At 40.9% G+C, this 19,776-nt stretch overlaps 1 protein-coding gene across 1 annotated transcript in view; it reads right to left on the bottom strand.

Annotated features, from left to right (window-relative positions):
- Positions 1 to 19,776, bottom strand: part of DPF3 (double PHD fingers 3) — a 153,574-nt gene that overhangs the window by 49,802 nt on the left and 83,996 nt on the right. Inside the window, exons 4-6 of the mRNA XM_058806722.1 lie at positions 7,873 to 8,000; positions 4,036 to 4,131; positions 2,960 to 2,998 (exon numbers count right to left, since the gene is read on the bottom strand). Coding sequence (XP_058662705.1) covers positions 2,960 to 2,998; positions 4,036 to 4,131; positions 7,873 to 8,000 — 263 coding nt within the window. The remainder of the gene's footprint in view (positions 1 to 2,959; positions 2,999 to 4,035; positions 4,132 to 7,872; positions 8,001 to 19,776) is intronic.

Genomic DNA, 19,776 nt, shown 5'->3' with positions numbered 1-19,776 from the left:
TCCTAAAGTGGACCAAACTGGCAGCTATAGAAACTGAAAAACTTTGTTTCTCCACAGCACAGACTGCTCTGTCTTGAGCTCCAGGGGTGAGAGTGGAATTCAGCATCAAAACTACTCAGTCCTGACCCTTCTCAGCTGAGATGCCAACAAGGAAACAGCTCATATCTGCCCAATGCTGGAGTTGTGATGTGAAACTGGGAACTGAGCCAAGGCCTTCAATTCTTTCATGTTCACTAATGTACAGTCTGTAAACGACAATAATTTTAGACTTGATCTTTGTTTGAGGAAGTGATCACAGGTGGATGGCTAAATAGTTCTTTATTAATTCTCCTAACTACTCTATTCCTGGAAAAAAAATGACAGAATTGCTTCTGCTGCTCCTCTTATTAAGCTGTTCATATTTCTCACTCTAGACAAGGCCACCTGACTCAAATCCTGCAAGCCTTGTCATGTGAAAATAAGAAAAGGACAGAGCTTTGTTAGGTAAAGCTGAAGAAGGTGTAAAAATTCTGAGAATATTCGCACCCAGCCATAAAGGGGCCATAGAAACTTTTTCTCTCTTCTATGAGCTTGGAACAGAACTAGCACTATTAGAATTGTGTTCCACTGGATATTTAAAGAGAAGTAATAAGGAACAGTTTTACACTGGCCAGAAAAAGTCTGTTAAAACAGGGATTTATAAAAACTTCACATGTTATTTCCCTGGGATTGCTCAGGTCTAAGTCTTAACACAGTCCCAAAGGAGAGACATGGATTTGCAGCTATCTGGATGGGGTAAATACTACTATGTATGACAAGGATAACTCTGCCTTCTGCAAAGACATCTGAGCAGTCCAGCACACATGTGCAGACCAAGATCTGTAAGGGTGAACTGAAAAGCAGTTTCACCCTAGAAATGCCCTCAGCAACAATTGTTTGGTGGAAGCTTCTTTACTGACTGTATCATATAAAATCATCTTACAAGTCTGCACTATTTTCTTTCTGACTGCCAGATCTTTAAACCCCATTTAGGCAATGAAATCAATCCCAGGCTAGTTCTTTTCTTCCCTTACTGCTGCTAAATGTGCTGCAAGCTGAATTTCAGTCCATGGCAGCTCCTCCACAACCCTCAACTCATCAGGGAATCTTCACATAGACAAGTGATTGGTCCTTATAAATATTTCTGCTGGTACCCAGATTAGGATCCAATTTCCCCATTTTACCAGCTACATTGGTTTTTCAGGGCTATGAAAAAGATGTAAAGTCTTATATTTGTCACTAGTCAGTAGCTCTGACTCTATTCACACTCTGAGAACATACCTGTTGAGTAAGAAGGTAATATTTTACATAGGTACATTTCAGAATATGATACTAATTTAGGGTTTGCTGCTCAGAATTTTGCTTGTCTTACAGTCAGCTGTTCCCTTTCAAACTGTTCTCTACAGAAATGCAGGGGCACAGCATTCATGGCATGACCACGTGTCAGATACACTTTTTCATGCAATGAACAAAGAGGGGGAGATTTTTCAAGTCAATGACTTTCAATGGGACTTGGGTTCCTAAATGTGCTTGGTGCCTTTGAAATTGTCCCACGGGATATCCGGCTGATGAGCAGACAGTCTGTGCAGGTGCATCTGCGTACATCTCATATCTCCTAGAAAACCACCCTGCCAGCTCCTACCACATTGCCCCTGTCCAGCAAAAACACTACAAATCTCTTTCTGTACATCTACCTCTTCAGCCTTCAGTGTCCTTCCTATGCCCCCATGATTTCATGGGCTGGCCTTGAGGGGACAGGAAACCAAGCAGCTGCCCCAGAGGCACTGAACTGAATGCCCCGTGCTTGCTGTCTGTGCTCCAGGCTGTTGAATTCAGTCATCCACAGCTGCCTTTATTCTCCTGACAGGATGCAGCAAAGACTACAAGACTTGACGGCCTGGACCAGCAGCCTTGAAGCAGCCAGAGAGAATAGCCAAAAAGACAGATGGAGAGTCCAGAATTAAAAATAAAATCATGCTGTAGGGAAAGGAAGGGGCATGTGCAACTTGGAAAGTCCAGAGCAGTAATTCCATTGCATTAATCCTGCATATATGCTGTTAGTCCTTCTCACTCCTCTGAATCCCCAAAGGTCAAACTCCACAGGATCTTGTTTCCTATGCATGTCCTTCCCCTCTTCCGCCCTCTAAAACTACCCTAACCAAGTCTTTCCCAGAAACAAAGAGCAGCCCAGGTTTCATGTTGCCTAATTTTAAATCCTTAGCCTTAATTCCCTATACTGAGTCAGGCTAGAAAAGGGCTGCCTTTAGGAAACTGGCAAAGCTCTTGTGACCAGATGCAATTCAGGCTTACCAGTTTTCAACAGCTAGATAACCTGGCCACAATTCTGAAATTCTAATTTCTACTACATTTTGCTTTGGTTATTGATGCCATCAAATAAAACTAAACATTGCTTGAAGTATGTGGCATTATTCAGACTTCTCTTTTTTGCACTAAAAGAAACCAGGCACTAGCAGAGCAGTAGTTAGTTGCAAGAAAAAAGCAAGAAATCCTGCTGCTTCTGTACTTAATAGGGAGCAAGTTCTAGGGCAGAAAATAAAATATAAATGCATGCTTCAAAATGAATGGCACATCTAGTACCCTCCAACTCCTTTCCTTACAGTACCAGAGAAAAAATTCTGGAACATTTTCCTGAACAGGGAAGCAAAATCTTGCTTGTAACACTAACTTCAGGACTTTGTTTGTACTGGTCTGGGACATATGAATACACCAAATCCCATTCTCCTGAGCAGTATATTTCGTCTAGCTCTTTGCTCCCTTTCACTCACCCTATCCAGCATGTGCAATTTACATGAGAGCAACTTATTAGAAAAGAGTTGTTAGCCTGGAATATTAGTTGATTGCTACAGTCAAGCTTATGTGCACATATTGATTCTATCTCCTGGTTTTGGTTACTGGTTCATACAAATCTTCTGAAACTTACATTTTTCTGGAAAATTTTTTTCCAGGTGGGGGTCTTTGGCTAAGAAAGAAAGAAAGAAAGAAACTGGTTCAGGTGATTTTGAGAATAAGGAAGATGATATATATACTTATCCAATTATTAAAGTGCTTTGATCTTATATTAAAGGACTTAAGCTCCAAAATAAAGAGGAGCAGAAAACTGAAACAACACAACAACCAAAGAGGAAACCAAAAGAGAGGGTCTGATGCATAAGTACATTGCAAGTATTCAATGTGGTTTCATGTCTCTTATTAAAAAAAACTAGTATATTCTGCTCATTTGGCCTAAAATGTGGCCCACCTTGCTTGACTTCTATAAACAAATCAAAAGGTACATCTGGAGCTCCTGCACCCCTGCAGCATCCACTGGAGCCAAAGAGAGATGAAAATGCTCAAAACTTCTGAGACTTGTGTTCACATTTATTTAGATGCCTAGCTTACGGGCCCACAATTGAAAATGTTGATTCCAAGTTTAAAATGTTGGCCTCGTTATTTAACTGGTACCCTGATGAATTGTGAAGACATCTTAGGTAAGAGAAGGGACAGAGTCCCCTAAGGATAAAATATTGCCCTTTTCAAGCAAGTGGAAGATTTGCCATGGGCTCAAGAGAGCCAGTGTCAACCACAAAATGCTACCCCGGAGAAAGTTGCAAAACTTATTAACACAGTTCAAGTTATTTTTATTAATACTTTTTTGGCTGTCATAACTGAATTTACTGCTTTTCTGTAATTAGTAAAGGTTTTTTTAAGGAGAATTGTAATAGCAGGATGTCATAATAGTTATTACAGTTTACATTACAATTGTAAATACAACACTAAAATAAATCTCCCCCAAATTTTTACTCTCAAAATAGTCCTTTTCTTTCACAGCCGTTCACAAAAGTAAACTGAAAAAATATTAAAAAACTATTACATATGACTGAAAAATACCTATAGTGTTATCACTATCAGATATTCATGGATAAATACTTTGCATACATAATACACATGAGAAATATACACTATATTTCTGCAGAGGTTTGCTTCCCTCCTTTCCATTCCAATAAACTCTCCACTTACCCGTCCTCTAGGCCTGTTCTTTCGTTTTGGAATATCTTCTTCCAAGTCTTCTTCCTCGTTCACTTCGTCTGCATTTTCATCATTTTCTAAAACCCTCTGTGGTTGAACAACAAACAGGAATGGTTAGAAGAAAAAAGGAGGACACATAAAACCAGCTACTGCTCTTTACCACAGTGACTATGGGTTATTACAGTTGATACAAAGCCAAATCCGATCGCAGTACCTCTGCTTCTCTCTACCAAAGCAAACTTTTCACTCTTTTCCACACTAAGATCTCCAGGGAATTCCTACTAAAAAACTACTACTGATATCAGTCAACTATGATAAAAAGGTTCCTAAGAACAAATACTAGAAGCACTGAGCACCAATATTCCAAGACAACACAAATATTAGTATGCATAACTGCAGGCCCTGTCTGGGAATTTGTTTGCCTGGGTTTTTTATTTTCATTTGTTGCAATTTAATTATTTTGTTTTCTTCTAATGTTGAGAGTGCACTTCAGGAATACAAAACCAGTGGTTTTCTCCTTGGTAGCTCACAATCTTCTCTCTTGAGCAAAAATAGAGAAAATTCCTCCATATATTCCAGAATGGATCTAAAAAGCCATGTTTTGTAGGGCTTGCACCACAGGTACAACTCTAATCTGGAAGCAGAAAGTTTGTTGAATGAGAATGCTGAGGAATTACAGCTCACAAAACTGTGAGATGCCTGGGCCAGGAAATTTCAATCTTTTAATTTGATCTTTTGAAATGTAACTTCTACAGAACCAAACACAGCCTGGCTGTCCTGCATGAAAACATGTACAAGTCAGATGTCACATGGAAAAAGGCCAGACAAATCATCACAACACTAATGTGGGAAGAAGTCCCATTGAAATTCCCTCAACCCTTGGCATGTCTGCTAGAAATACAGAAATTGGCCCCAGCCACTCCTACCATGTATGGTACTGTGCCATTTTGCAAGGGACTAATCTGAAATCACTAACTTACCTTTGCCATGCTAACATTCATTTAAATTACAGCCACAATGCAGAGTCAAATAGTGACATCAAAGTGATAGGAATGTTCTTCAGTCTTACTGTATTTGTCCCTTCTCTCTAATTTCTACTTAAAAGCTATTTGAGAACCAGCACATGGGGAACAGGAGAAAATCAGTCTCTTTCTCTCTTTTCCACATACCTCAAGCACCAAATTCTGAATTTGTGGGAAAGAATACAACAGAAATTTCAACTTTCAAAAGTCTGTATTTAGAAGGTCAGTTACAAAAGTTTATTCTTACTTTATCAACTTAATTTCTAAGACTAATACTGGTCAGTGCATTTCAAACAAGTTGTTTGGATCAAGTGTTTTGCTTCTTCTATTTTTGAATATCAGGAGGCTGTTAATGAGCTCTGACCATCATGAACTACAATTTCACATAATACTGGAGGTGCTAAATACTAGAGGGTGTAAAAGTTAAACAGGTTCCAGTTCTGCATACATTAATTGAATTCATCTTAGGACTGAAGTGCTTGAAAAATGTACATGAGGAGACTTTAAGAATGTAGGTAAGAAAATAGGCAAACTTACTGATGTGAGTTTGTATTTTTCCATTTCTTCCTATCTTAAAGTATCTCAAAAAATCCCCAACAAAACAGGGGCAACCACATCATATGTGGGAGGGAAAGAAGCTAATTTACAACAATTATACTACACAACAGTTAAGAAATATTACAAACCACTTTCTTCCTGTAAAATTGAAGCATCAATTTAGGAAAGAGATAATATGTAACCAAGTGTGAATTTGGTGACAATGCCAGAGTAATTACTTTAATCCTTGATAGAAGGGGCATAACCTTTCTGCTTCATGGTCAGAAGGCTACTCTAACTCTTCTCAAACTCTAACTCTTCTCCATCAACCAATGGAGATACACATTCAATACCAATTTACTGCAGGGTAAAATTCTCAATCATGTTACATACCAGCTGTACTGCAGGTCCCAAAACTTGTATCTATTTAGCAGGGGGAACCCTTATATGTTATAGCAGAGTAACTTTTCTTTTCCTATTATGTCTTTCTAAAAGTTTCCCAGCCCTAGGTAATTTGGTGCAGCCAAGCACCAAGTTGTCTTCTCCTGACAGATACTGTGAATTTGGGAGGGTGGCAAGTGGCTGGGTCTCAGGTGGGAATTACAATGATGTCTATCCCACCTGCTCACTCTCACCACCACTGCGGCTGGGCCCTTTAGAGTTACAGCACAGACAAGTACACAAAGGAACAAAGGAGAGATTTGCAATCTCTTATTTGTCATACCGATGAAGGCACTGATTGTGATTTTCATCTGGTACAGTCTAGCTGCCAGGTGCCAAAGTACACACTGAAAGCTGCCTACTAGTGAAGGCTTTGGCAATCATTGTTCTACAGACTGAATCCAGATAAGCTATGCTAGCATAAAATAAAGCAGCAAGACATGCCTTTTGCATCTGTTCTGATGAAACTAGCATCCAGTTGACAGGTCACAGCTACAGCAGTTTAGCTGAAAATCTGTTCTATTTTTTTGCACTGTTCTGCAATGCCTGGATTTATGTCACTTCCACCATCTCTGAGGTATCTTTTCGCAGACTGCTACTGGGGATAGTTTGGGAGCTCAGATCACACAGCAACATTCAAAAGCACTTGCAATTTCACAAGGATGCTGCACCATGACTTCTTGTGACCTTGAAAGCAGGTAAAAACAGACCTTTGGTAAGAGCTGTCAGCTTCAAAAACCCAGATATACTACTGAAGAAGCAAACACAGAGCAAGGCTCATGCCAAGCTTTTCCCCATTCCATGAGCATGGCATGCTTCCTCTTTGATGGTGCTCTTTTACCTGTGCAACTAGGAATGGGAGACCCAATTGCGCTGCCCTTACCTGTGCAAAATTTCTAACAAATAGAGCAGCAGGACTGAACTCCAGGTAATACAGATCAGATGTTTATGTTTTTCTGTTTCATTTCGCATGGGACTGACCCCTCAATTTTTTTCTTCTTTTAGGTATAGATGCAACATTTTGTATCTCTCCCAAAATTACCAAATTTGACACGGTGCTAATAACTCTCACTAAAAATCCCTAAAAAGACTCACAACACAATGGTGTTTTAGCATCAGCAAAGATGTGCTGCTGTTGGACAGGCCCACTTTCCTAGTGATTTAAGATGTTTTAAAAGTGCCATATACAAGAACCCTTTATACTAGCTGAATTCCTTCTTTAACAAACCTACAATTGTGTTTTGGCTTTTAACTGTTGAAGGATTAAATTAAATCTTGACAATTTTTATAACCATAATGCATGTGAAAAGGCAATATTTCTCATACTGCATAACTAATAATAATTGAAATATTTAAGATTACATTTTTTTAGGATATTTGTTTTTCTTGAATACCTCCAGAAGGCCACATACTATTAAAAAAACAGGCAAGGCAATGACATGTTTTAATCTACAGCAGCTGTGAATCCAAATTGAAATCCATGAAACTCACTTTAAATGTGAACCATTAAAATTCAGTTTATAGTTGGGATCCACCTCAGCTTCTCAGTTTTTTTATGCAATTATCTCATCATAGTGCTGCAAAATAAGTTCCAACACAGGACCTGTGCAGAACAGTTAAACAACAAAGATTCTTGTGACAAAAGAAGCGTGTGAGATACTGATATCATTTTGAGCATCACAGCATAGCACAAAGGTTTGATAACATTTTGGCAGTAGAATGACACAACAATCAACAGATACACTATTTTGCCACAGGACAAGAGACTTAGACTTAGAGACAAACTGTAAAATCCAGTGTGATGTCAGGGCATGGGGCTCTCCCTTACCTGGATTTCTTGTATAGTGTCTTCCTCTTTAGTGTCTGTTTTTTTCTCTATTGCCTCTCCACGCAGCAAGGCTTCCAGAGTCGTACTTTCTGAGGTGAACCCATCTTTTTTCAGAGGCAGATCAACTTCTGAAAAACAAAACACACTCACTGTGTGTCTCCCCCAAAGGGCTAACAAGAAGGACAGAGATGTCAAGCAGATGATGAACAGACTTTCAAACTTGTTTCTATCTGAAAAGGAAGATCTTCAAGTTCATTTAACCACTAAGAAACTCCATTTATGATTAATTTCTATCCTATTGAAAACCTGATATCTTTTCATTTTCTGTGCTTGTTTACAGGAAAAAAAGGCTGGATATACTTTGTCAGGAGGAAATAAATGGGGGGAAAATCCTTCTTCTTTGTGTAAACTCCCTATGCTTTAAATAAAGAACAAAACCCCAACTTTTTAAGATACTGAAATTACAAATATGAAGAATCTGATCTCCTGAAGAAGAAAAGTAGTTTAATGCAATTTAGCATCTGGCACAGTTTATATAGCACAGCTTCAATCCTCATTCTCCTACACCAGGGCATGTTCCACATGTGGGAAAACAGAAAGTGTGGGGGGCAATGATGAGACCTTACTTCGAAAAATAAAGAGATGTGTCTTGAATCTCCCTGCAATACTGACTAGATAAAATCCCTGGTTGCCTCTAGCTGGCAGTACCAGAAAGAAACCCAGTTATGAGTGCAGAATCTTGCTCATAAAATGGGACAACACCCAGTCACTGCAGGAAGGGCCACAGGCTGGCTTGGAAACAGTCTGGGGACAGAGCTCCAAAGACACTGGATTTATGAGGAAGTTTGATGCAACTTGCTGGAGAAGTGAAGGAGCAGAGCCTTATTCCCCTTTCAAATGCTGCCATTAGATTATGAGGCAATGCAGCAGACAGGCAAATACAGCATGTTAACTTTAGCAAGATAATAAAATATACCTGGGAAATAATCCAGTTTTCCTTGTACATCCTAGCCTCTACCCCACTCATACAGGGGCTCATTTAAAGCAATCCCCTGGCAGGGAAATATCCTGCACATGTCTTTACCTGACACTGCCAGGCATGGATTTCTAAAGTACTCCCTCCATTCTAAAATGAATTCCTTTCTCTAGACCGATATATTTACAAGTAATAATGTACAAGAATGATGCTTACAAATCAGCATCTGGTGTCCTTAATTCACAGTTCTGTCTGCTTATGCTTTAAGAACTGTGTTTTGTTCTGCCTGAAACTCCCTGCCTTTCTATCACAATGAGCTGAAAATTCTGCAGGGCAGAAATTCATGTGTTTTTAAAGTCTCAAATCACTCCTGCAAACCAAATAATGAATGAGCACTTCCACCTGGGACAGTAACATATAATCTATTTCTTGGGGGCAGTTGCATACCAGGAATATGTTTGTTCTATATATGAAAAACTTTCAGTTATCAAATGATTCAGCGTCCCTGATCTGTACTCCCACAATGTACTTCCTCCAGTCTTCTGAAGTGGGAGAGCATTGCTCAGCCAATAACCACAGAAAATCCAGTAGAAATTCCAGAAAAAGCTATTCTATTCATGGAGGGAAAGGCTGGGTATAAACCATGCAGAAAAACCAAACCACTGGGATTTTAAAGGAAACTCCCAGGACAACCCACACAATGGGATGGGGTCAACTGTGAATTGATCCCCCTTCTCATCACAAGGAGCTCTATTCAATCAGGCCTCTGTTTTTAGCATTAAGCTCTGCATACGTATCCCATTATGGCCCCTTCCCCAACTTCTCCCTTGCTTGAGCTATAAAAAAGACAGAAAAGTCAAAAGAGAATCATACAGATTGAATTACCCTGTACGAATGCCTAGTACCTCCCTCTGGATCCAGACATTTCAATAGAAAGAAGAGATTTTTTATGTGATTTATGTGCAAATCCCAATGCTTGAACCAGAAGTCACTGAGGAACCTCCATAATCATCTCTGGATGTGGGCTTGGCTTGAGTTCAAAGTCCTGTGCTTGGGTGCAAAAGGGCATTTGCTCTGTATTTAGAACCTTGAGGGACTGCAAACCCCAAGGGGTCATCATACATTCAGCAAGCAAAGAAGCTTCAAGCAAGCTCAAGGGCATTGGAAACAAACATGTCCTCACTGTGACAAGCTCTGCCTGTCTCTGGATACCAATGAATTCAGCAAATGAACGTGTTAGAAAAGGAAATGAGCAAGGAAAGGCTGAGGGATAAGTGGAACATATATGAAGGTGGAATTACTCTCCATTTGTTCCAGAGATATCAAAAACTAAGTTTGAAAAGAGGGAAAGGTAGGTTTTGAGGTCAAAACAGGCAGCTGTCTTTAATAGGCATGGTTGTTCTGTGTGGCACTGCTACTTCCCAAAACTCCAGGAGGACTTTTCATCCAAAACTCTCAGAGCATTTTCTAATTACTAAATTTAACATCCTACTGACAAGGCGTTGTAAGGTAATATTTTTATTCACAGTTGATGGGGAGACTGAATCACCAAGAAGTTAAGTTAGTGAGCTGGGCATCCAGGGAAAATAAACTCGGTGTCTGCCTCCCATTTTCCCCCTAAGCTGACTGCCATGCAACTCCTTCATTTTCTTCTCCACTGGTAGCTTCTATGAACACACTTTAATTCCTAAATAGCTCTAGAAAGTGGGAAAAAGCAGACACTATGTTATCTGGAATGTAAAGTCTACAGCATAAAAACCTTCAGAGGTCCAAAGACAATCCCTCATAATTAATTCAGTCTCTAATAAATCCAATCCTTCCTGAAGATGGTTAGTCTGTAAAGGGTACAGTAATGAAGACAGAAAATTATGTTTCCAAACCCGTTTTTGAATCCCCACAGATGAAAATCTTCTAAAATCGAAAAGATAGTTCAGTTAACCTACAGAAATAGTTAAACACTACCAGGGATCATTAAATTAATTTCACTAAAAACCCCTTATTTTCTCTTAGCTATTTAACAATCCATGATTTTCCCACAAAAGAAAGAGAAGTATCTTTTACTCTTATACCAGTACCCTAAAGAAAACTGAGGAGTCAACTCAAAACTTGAAATTTAGTTTTCATGTGAAAGATCAAGGCCTTCCCCATACTATGGGAGCTGCTATTTGGAACTAAGGTGGGGTCTGTTCCACTCATTGTCCTGCTTATGAAGGTACCAGCCAGTGCCTGAAGCTTCAAACAAGGCCAGAGGGAGACTCTTCTGGGATTAAGAAATTAAACTGTGGCCCTGTGCTTGTGTCAACTCTGATATTGCTCATGCCACACTATGCGGTCACCTCACAAGTTACTGTAGAAGCTGTGAACGTCTGCCATGAGAGAAATGATAAAGAACTTACCCACCCTAATGCTGTGTTTCATCCTGAAAGATAAATGCAGTATCCCTTCCAGTTATCCTAAATCTGGCTCCTCTGAGAATACACAGAATGGCCCAGCCTTTTCTGAATTTTGATACACTTTTACCTCAATGTTTTCCCACCTGATAGAGTCCAACAGTTTAACTATGGTTTGAAAGGAGTGCTTCACTTTATCTGTTGCCCGCCCCCTTGCTCTTACTGGGGAAAATAGAAGTTCTTGACAAAATTTTTTGTAGTTTCTTTTAATTCCTCTCCTTTCAAGGATAAAGAGTCACAATCTTTTCTATTACTCTGCTGTGGGAAGTTTTCCATATGCTCCTGACAAACCTCTCTGAACTTTCCCTCATTATACACCAGTCTTCCCAAGATACTGCTCCTGGCATTTTCAGATGAAACCACATCCCCCATTTAAACTAATGAATTATGGTATTCTTTAGATTACTCCTCAGACTGTGTCTTTCAATGGCCAAGTTATTTATTAAGCAGAAGAATTAGGAATCTTGTAATGGGGACAAGAACTTCCCATAAGGAATACATTCCAACACTGAGGTACATATTATAATGCCCATCCCTCTGCCCACTCCCCAAGCATATGGACATCTCCCCAGAGTGCTCTGCACAGACCTTCCCGTCTATGGTTGCTCTCAATAACTTCATAGTATGTGCAAATCTTTGCAGCTGACAAGATACTCCCACTCTGCAGGTTGTTCATTACTGTATTACACAGCACAGGACCAAGCACTAAAACTTGATGCACCAGCTGTAAGCCCTTATCTACAATGAAAGTTCTTTCTTCCACTGTCTTTTATTTCAAAGGTTTTGATCCAAGACAGTTCTCAATTTCTCTTTGGAGACATAACAAAAGTCTTCAGAATATTTAAGAGAATTGTCAACCCCCCAACCCATTATTTTTTACTAATCATGTAAAGAATTTTGAGAAAGTAGTGAGACATGCTTTTCTTTGGAAGGAAAATTGTAGTTTGTTAGAACCACCTATATCATCATTTCCCAGGTGCTTTATTGCTTATATGTAATTACTGTTTCAATCCATTTCTCAGATGTTCATGTAGAATTTATGTGTCTTTAAATCTTTGAATCACATCCAAATCCTTTTTAAATATAGGTAATGGCATTTGCTACCCACTAATTGTTCTACAATCATTGTAACTTGTAGTTTGTATCACAAGCTCTTCTTCAAACATTACAATTTCAGAGAACATAATCTTTATTACAAGTAATAACTACCAGTAAAGTCATAATTAAAAGATTACTCTTTAATATGAAAATTTTAAGAAGGTTTGGAGATAAATTTCCTTCTGATTAGTACCATAAATACAATAGCACATGGTTAATATAGCAGAAACAAGAAGTAGTAAGAACTATACAAAATGGAAATGCCAAATCAACAAAAGTCATCAATGAAAAAAAAATGTTATTTAAGAATTCTTCCTGTTTTAGTAAACCATCATGTTCTTGGTGCCACAGCTAAATATTGTGCATATATTATAATTCAAATGTGTGTGTGTGTGCATATAATTATAATTTATGTTTCTTAACTTGGCAGAGTCCCTTTCATAGAGATTAAATTAACATGGTTATTTCTGCTTACCAGCTCAGTGCAGCAACCTCTCTGTTTATTAAGGTCCTGAGATTGCAGTGGTAGAATCTGAACAAGCATCCATGCCAGTATCATTCTTGTATCTGTTTTCTATTGAACTGCTGCCTCCAAAAGAAGCACATTTTCACAAATCCCACAAAATGGTGGGATTTTTCAAGTTTCAATTTGCCAAAATAACAAAATAGCTGCAAATTCCTGTCCTTAAATAAGCTACATATGGTTTACAACGCATTGAGAGCTAAGCAACTTTTCAATGTCTCTTTGAAACATAAATTAAAAACAATCATCCCTTTTTCTATACAATGCAATGTATTTGTTTTACAATGGATCATTTCCATCTCCACAGTAGCAGCTGCCACCCAAACCATCATCTCTGTGCACTCGTAAGCAACTCCATTTCCAGTTCTAATTGGGAACAGAGATACTTATTGGGTGAGTTCCAGCATGATCTATCACGCCAGAGACAGCTACTATGCAAACCAAAGCAATCCGGCTTCCAAAAACCCTCTTAGACAAACACTGACTTTGCACATAGATTCTTGCGTTTTTGTTTCTTGGTGCCATTCTTTTGGAACATAAAAAGTGTCAGAGGAAACTATACATTACGAGTCCATGAAGTGTTGTTTAGGATGGATAAATCCAAGGATATTACCTTAATAACCACTACCTCTTTAAAATCATATAGGTGGTCTAAAAAAGCCACCTAATTCACAGTAAACAGAACTACTGCTGAGCGAATGCAGCCACTAAGCTCATTAAGAGGATGTGGCAGGATGTGTCTGAAAGTGCAGTGCAGTGGCTCAGCAAGCAATTAAATCCCATGACAGTTTAAAATGAGAATCCATCAGTGTCACAAGAGTGTGAAGCCTCAGCATCTCTGCTGTTCCCACCCCCAGCGTTTTATTTATTATGGCGTATTGGGAACATGGGAAGTCAAAAAGATTATAATGAAATATGCCATATAAAAACCAGATTAAGCCTGCTCTTCTTTGGGGAAATATGCAGAGAGAGAAGCTGTCTGCTAGCTGTCGAGTTTGCAAAAGATACCATCTTTTGGGATGGTGCTCTCTGCCAGCAGACAGAGTGCCCCAGGGGAAATGGTGGTGAAAAATCCAGACAAGCAGCATCCATCCATCCATCATACGCTCATCTCCACATCTCCAAGGCACAAATATAGCGGTAGAGTGCAAAGGGTGGGGGCAGGGGGATGGAATCCCTTAAGAAACAATGGGGAGACAATGCCTTATGTGAATAGCTGCATTCTGTAGCTTTTCTGTGCAGGCACGGCCAGACTCTCCTTAGCTTGTTTGCTTGCTTGTTGTGTCCATGGCCAGTAGAGTGACTTGCTAGCATCCTTGGAACTGATGTATTCACAGCATTGACCAGAACCAGGCATACTAAAGGCAGGGCTCTGCCCCTGCCAGCACAGCACAGCACAGCCCTTCACTCCTGCAGATCCAGATCTCCAGAACCCTTCTTTCACTACACCACATCCTGCTATCCCAGGGGCAGATGCTTGTGTTATTGCTACTATGATTTAATGCTGACCTTCCATGGCCCCTGATATCCCACCCTTTTCTCTCAACACTTCTGCAATTCAGCACCCATCTGCAGCAAACTTGTCACTGCCAGTTCTACATATACATGGTCCACAGAACCTCCTGTCAGCCCAGCCCTGGGCCTCCCCTGGGACAGATCACTGATAACACAGACTCTCACAATGAGTCCATAAAGCCAAATAAACGTCCCTAGAGTGCAGTAAACATCAAATTCACTTTATTTTTAATCCAAGCTGAAAAATAGCCACGCTGTACTAGAGATTGTAAGGCTACTCCAGTAATTATTTGTCTCTCCCACCAAACCCACTCTAAGCCTCATGTATATTATTGCACTCTCAAGGTAAACTGGGCTGTGGTGAGAACAAGAATCCAACCACTGACAATGATAAACCACTTCTAGAAGACCACTTGAAAATATTGGAGTATTTATTTCCACAGAAACAAACCATTTTGAATGGGAAAAAGAGTTTAGAGGACTCTCTATCCCGTAAAGCCCTGACATTAATCTTAGCAGATGTTTGAAATTTTAGGCACTACTGAGGTTTGTTCTAGGGAGCACAAGAAGACCGGAAAATCCCGACGTCTCCCTAGCACCTCCTTATGGAAGGCTGCTAGTGTCATGATGAGGTTGGGAGAGAGCAGAGGAGGGGGAGAAAGGGAAGACAGAGGAAGATCTTATGTGGGTGGGACTGTACACTTTTTTAGCCTGAGCATAACTGCAGAAATATCAGAAGTCAACTTTGAGTTTTAAGACTGGGATTCAATGGAAAAGTTCTATCAGCCCCTAGTTAAAATATGTCCCAAGAAGCTACATGACAACAGGAGGGAGAAATAGGGCTGCTGAAAACTGCAGAGGCCCTTAAACATAAGGTTAGGCATTGTTTAGTTTAACCCACTATCAAAATGTAGTCTTTACAAGCAGCTGTATTTCTCTGGCAGACTAGAATGCCTCTATAAAATCTCTCTCTCTCAAAAAAAAAACAAAAAACAACAAAAAACAAAACCCAAAAACAAAACAGCCGTCTTGTCAGTTGTCTCTTGGAAGTTTTCTGCAGATTTATTTCTCAGCACAGATATAAATCATTGTCACATATAATAAGCTGTACCTGCTTCTCAAAGACTGCCAAATTACAGTATCAGACTAAATGCTGGATCAAGTAACTACCCTCAGGGCTGAAATCATCTCCATTCAGAAATATCTCCATTCAATAGCATTTTGCTAGCACTCATTTTTGTTCTGGTAACTCTTGCATTTGTGTTCTAGATGGGCTTACACCGCACCACAACTTCTGCAGCAACACTGTAGACACTATCAAGGGGCAGAGGCAAGATAACTGCTACAATTTAGAGAAAAACATTACGTAAAAAACCTATTCCTTTGGGCTTTGTGTCACCCTAACAGGGCTTCTGGTCTGTTGGGAGTAAAATAATAACTTGGGCTATCTATCTGTAAATGGGCATATAGAATCACTCACACAGACAGATGATGGGCATTTTGGCCCCTCCAAAGCACCAGAATTAAATAATTAACCAGACATTTATCACCAAACACCAGTCCCCCCTCCCCACGGGTGGGACAGTCATGCCCACATTGCACACTCTGCAAAGGGTAACAGGGAATGGACCTCCACCTAAAGCAACTGCACTGGATGTGACAGACCTGAATAAAACACTTGTATTGCACACAAACTCATACATAAACCATGTGTGGAGCCAGCCATGCCAACCTTCCTGCAAATTCTGTGAGATTCTGCATAGCTTCTTGTCCTTATCGAGGACAGTGGAGGGGATACCTTTAGTAACAGATAAATCTCTGTAATGCAGTTATCTCTCAGCTGCAGTGCACAAGCATCCCAATTAATTCAGTCCAGGCCTAGCAGAGCCGGCACTAAGCCAGAGCTGATAAACCTGCCAGAGCCAATCTGAGTCCTGCAGGGATCCTTGGGAATGGCGCTGTGTGTTCTGCTGCTCTGTGCTGAGGGGGTTTGTGCTCAGCTCTGCCTGGCTCCGCATGAGGGGCAGCTCTGCTGGCAAGGCCTCTCTAACCCCCAGAGTTCTGGGCAGCTGGCAGAGACCCCTGCTCACCCCCAGGCATCAGCAGGGCTGTGGCAGGGCTTATCAGAGCGCTCAGCCTGATGCCAGCTGTGCCAGCCCTGTGCTGCGTGGCCCTGCAGAGCTGCCACGTGCGGGAGGGCAGCACAGCCCTGCCTGAGGCTCAGCCATGCCAGGCACACCTGGGGCCCCTTCCCTGGCTCACTGACTACTGAACTGCACACACCAGTGGAGAACAGCAAGACCACAGCAAAGTGGCAATGATTTGAGGATGGGAAAGGGAGCATCCACCCCAGATGCTGCCTTTGGCATCTCTGCTGTCCCACCAAGTGATGCTGAGCCAATTCTAACAGAGGTACTCTACTTTTCCATCATCTGTCAAATGGAGATAGTCTTCACCTATCCTCTGGGGTTTGGTAAGGCTTGTTTAATATTCATAGGCATTCAGGCATTCAAATGAAATGCACCAAAAATGCAAGGTGGTCTTACAGGCTCTCACAAAGATTTGAACATATTTTCTTTCCAGACAAGAAAAACACTCAAAAAGTAGGACTATTTCCACAGATAGCAGATTTCAGTAGCCAATTCACAAATTCCAAAGGACAAAGATAATATTTACTCTATGTTAAGATACATCTGACAGATGAAGCTATATAAGTGAAAAATGTTATTATAAGAAGGAAGGCTTGTAATAGAAAAATGGCATGAGATGCTAGTAGGTAGCCTTTCAAAAATGGGAAAGAACAAAGCAAATAATCTCTGAGATGCTCAGATCTCTTACCACAAAAAGGCAAGCAATTTCAAGAGGCCTATAAAGGGTTTAGACAAAAAGGTGAACTCTAGAATTAATAACAGAATGGTAAACAGGAAGATTAATGGCACCAGGGAAAATGCAGATGGTGAAGCCCAGCCTGCAGGCTCAGCAAGCCTCTGAATAGGGAGGGGGAAAAAGGCAAGGTGTAAACAAGGTGACCTTCAAAGCCACGGGAATGCCTGCCAACAGGCCAGCCAGAGGGCATCCCGAGACACAGCTGTGCCATCTGGGGGAGGCAGTCTCATGACAACGGGAACAAGATTTGTCTTTTTCAGAATTTGCAGGGAGGCAATACGGCAGAAAATATGACCGTTCATTCAGAAGTGGCACAATTAAATGCACAGGTAGGAAAAGGACGCCTTCCATTTTCTAAAGAATATACAAAAGAATTCCCTGAATATCCCCAGTCAGAAAGGTCTTGTGCCCACTTGTAAAGCCTGCTCATGCGAGGTGTGGGAAAGGAGAAGCTGGTTTTCACCAAACAAATGTTTTCCTTGAGGGTTTATGCTTTAAGTTTATGGTAAGAAGGAAAAAAGAAAAACAACAAAAAAACCTCAGCACATACTGCAAAGCAGCTCTTTAAGCCCACGATGGTATAAATTTTCCCCATCTTGGCATAAGTCGGTCCACTCCAGATGGCACATTTGGGTTGAAAGCAGGTAAAGATTTCTCAGAGATCTCTATGTCCAGTATGTACAGAGTTCCCTTGCTCTGCCTCAGTGCTTAGTTGGTCCTTCTGTACGCCTGGGAGATCTCAATTCTTTGCCTACAGTAAAAACTGGGAGAGAGAAATCTCCTACCGCAATTCTGCAGGGAAGCCTGGCTCTGTCAGGCCTGATGCTTAGATCATTGTGATCAACCAGGAAAATTAAAAGGTAAATGCAATCACACCTTTTTTTAAATGCATCAATCAAACACCACAGTGAGGCAGTGCTAAGGGGAACAATCCTATCTCTACATAAGCCTTCTACAGAATAAGCCAAACATGAGCTGTAATAATATCCAGAGGCAAGAATATTAGGGGAAAACAGAATAAAAAACAACATTACAGCTCACTGTGGGAAAAAAGCAGACCCTAGCAATGGGAGTCCAGCAGGCAGTGTATTCACACACCTTTTTTTCCTTTCAGCCTGGCTCCAAGTACATAAAATCTGAGCATTTCAGGCAAAAAGTGGCCCATCTGAGTTCAGTGCTGAAACCAGCTAATTCAGTGCTGGATGTGCAAACAGACATGTCTGAATGTGTTTTCTTCTGATGGGCTGCATACCAATGAAGATATTGCCATGACCTCTGGTTTCACAGTAGGAACCACAGGTGCTGGATGAGGTCAGGCAGCTCATGCAAAGCCTGCACAGCCCTGTGCTCTTACATCAAGCAGGCTTGACTCAAGTGAGCTTGACTGGCAGCAGGAGTTGCCATCGTGGCTCTGGACATCAGTACACACCTGTATCCAGAAAGTCCCATCATGTGGCTCTGTTGATTGCTTTTTGAATAGAACAAGAATAGAGAGACAAAGTACACATCTGAAAACATTAATGTGGCAGTGAGGAAGGAATCAGAAAAAAAGGAAGAAAAACAGCAAGATGGAGGAAAGGTACTATATTCCTTCTCCCTGTCTGCTGCAGCTAACTAGGGCATGCTTGTTCTGAAAACTGCTACAGAAAAGTCTGAAAAATGGAATCTCTGGGTCTTGAATTATGTCTTTTCAATATCCCTCTCCTTTCTCCTCTCTGCTAACAGAGAAACACTGTAAACTCCCAGACCCTGAAAATATACATTTCCACACCTTACAAAATACAGTGAAAATAGATGATAATGGGGAAGAGAGAGAGAGAGCCATGCAAGGGGAAAACAAAGTGAAATAGAGAATAGCTGCTCTTCTCTCCTTTCCTTCTGCTCAGTTTTCATTTCCCTTTGTTCATCTAACACTGAGCCAAACTAAGCCAAAAGGAGCTGCCATGCTGGGCTTCGAGATTGATGGCTGCAGGCAGACTCCACAGTGAAGAGACGGATGACTGGTCATTTCCCGCGATGCACTGAAAAACATCCATCCTTGCAGCCATGCTGAGGCCATTTGTGCTCCTTTTGAAATGAGAGATAAACACAGGCAGCCAGGGGCACCTGACTGTCCTTCTCCCTCACAAGGACACAGCTCTAGTCCTCTGGGTTCCTTGAGAAGGTCGCTCTGTCCATCCCTGAACATCTGGCTGTGGGATTTGCTAAGTCTCTCTCTCCCCCGGCAATCATCCGTCTATTAGAGCACAGTGCAGGTTGGAAGAAAACGGTGAAGGGAGTGGTGTGACAACCTCATCAATCTACAGCTACACGCTTGGCTATTTAGTGTTCTTTACACTATTCCTAAATGCAGGGGGGGGTGGGGGGGACAGGATTGCACTGGTATATAGGAAGGAATTGTGGAAATGGCAGTGTGGATTGGAGTAAGTCCTTATGACTATTAAAATGTTGTGCAT

This window comes from Ammospiza caudacuta, chromosome 6 (assembly GCF_027887145.1).
Source record: "Ammospiza caudacuta isolate bAmmCau1 chromosome 6, bAmmCau1.pri, whole genome shotgun sequence".
NCBI classification, from domain to species: domain Eukaryota; kingdom Metazoa; phylum Chordata; class Aves; order Passeriformes; family Passerellidae; genus Ammospiza; species Ammospiza caudacuta.
The sequence above is the reverse complement of the archived record's forward strand: the minus strand, read 5'-3'. Positions and strand labels throughout refer to the sequence as shown.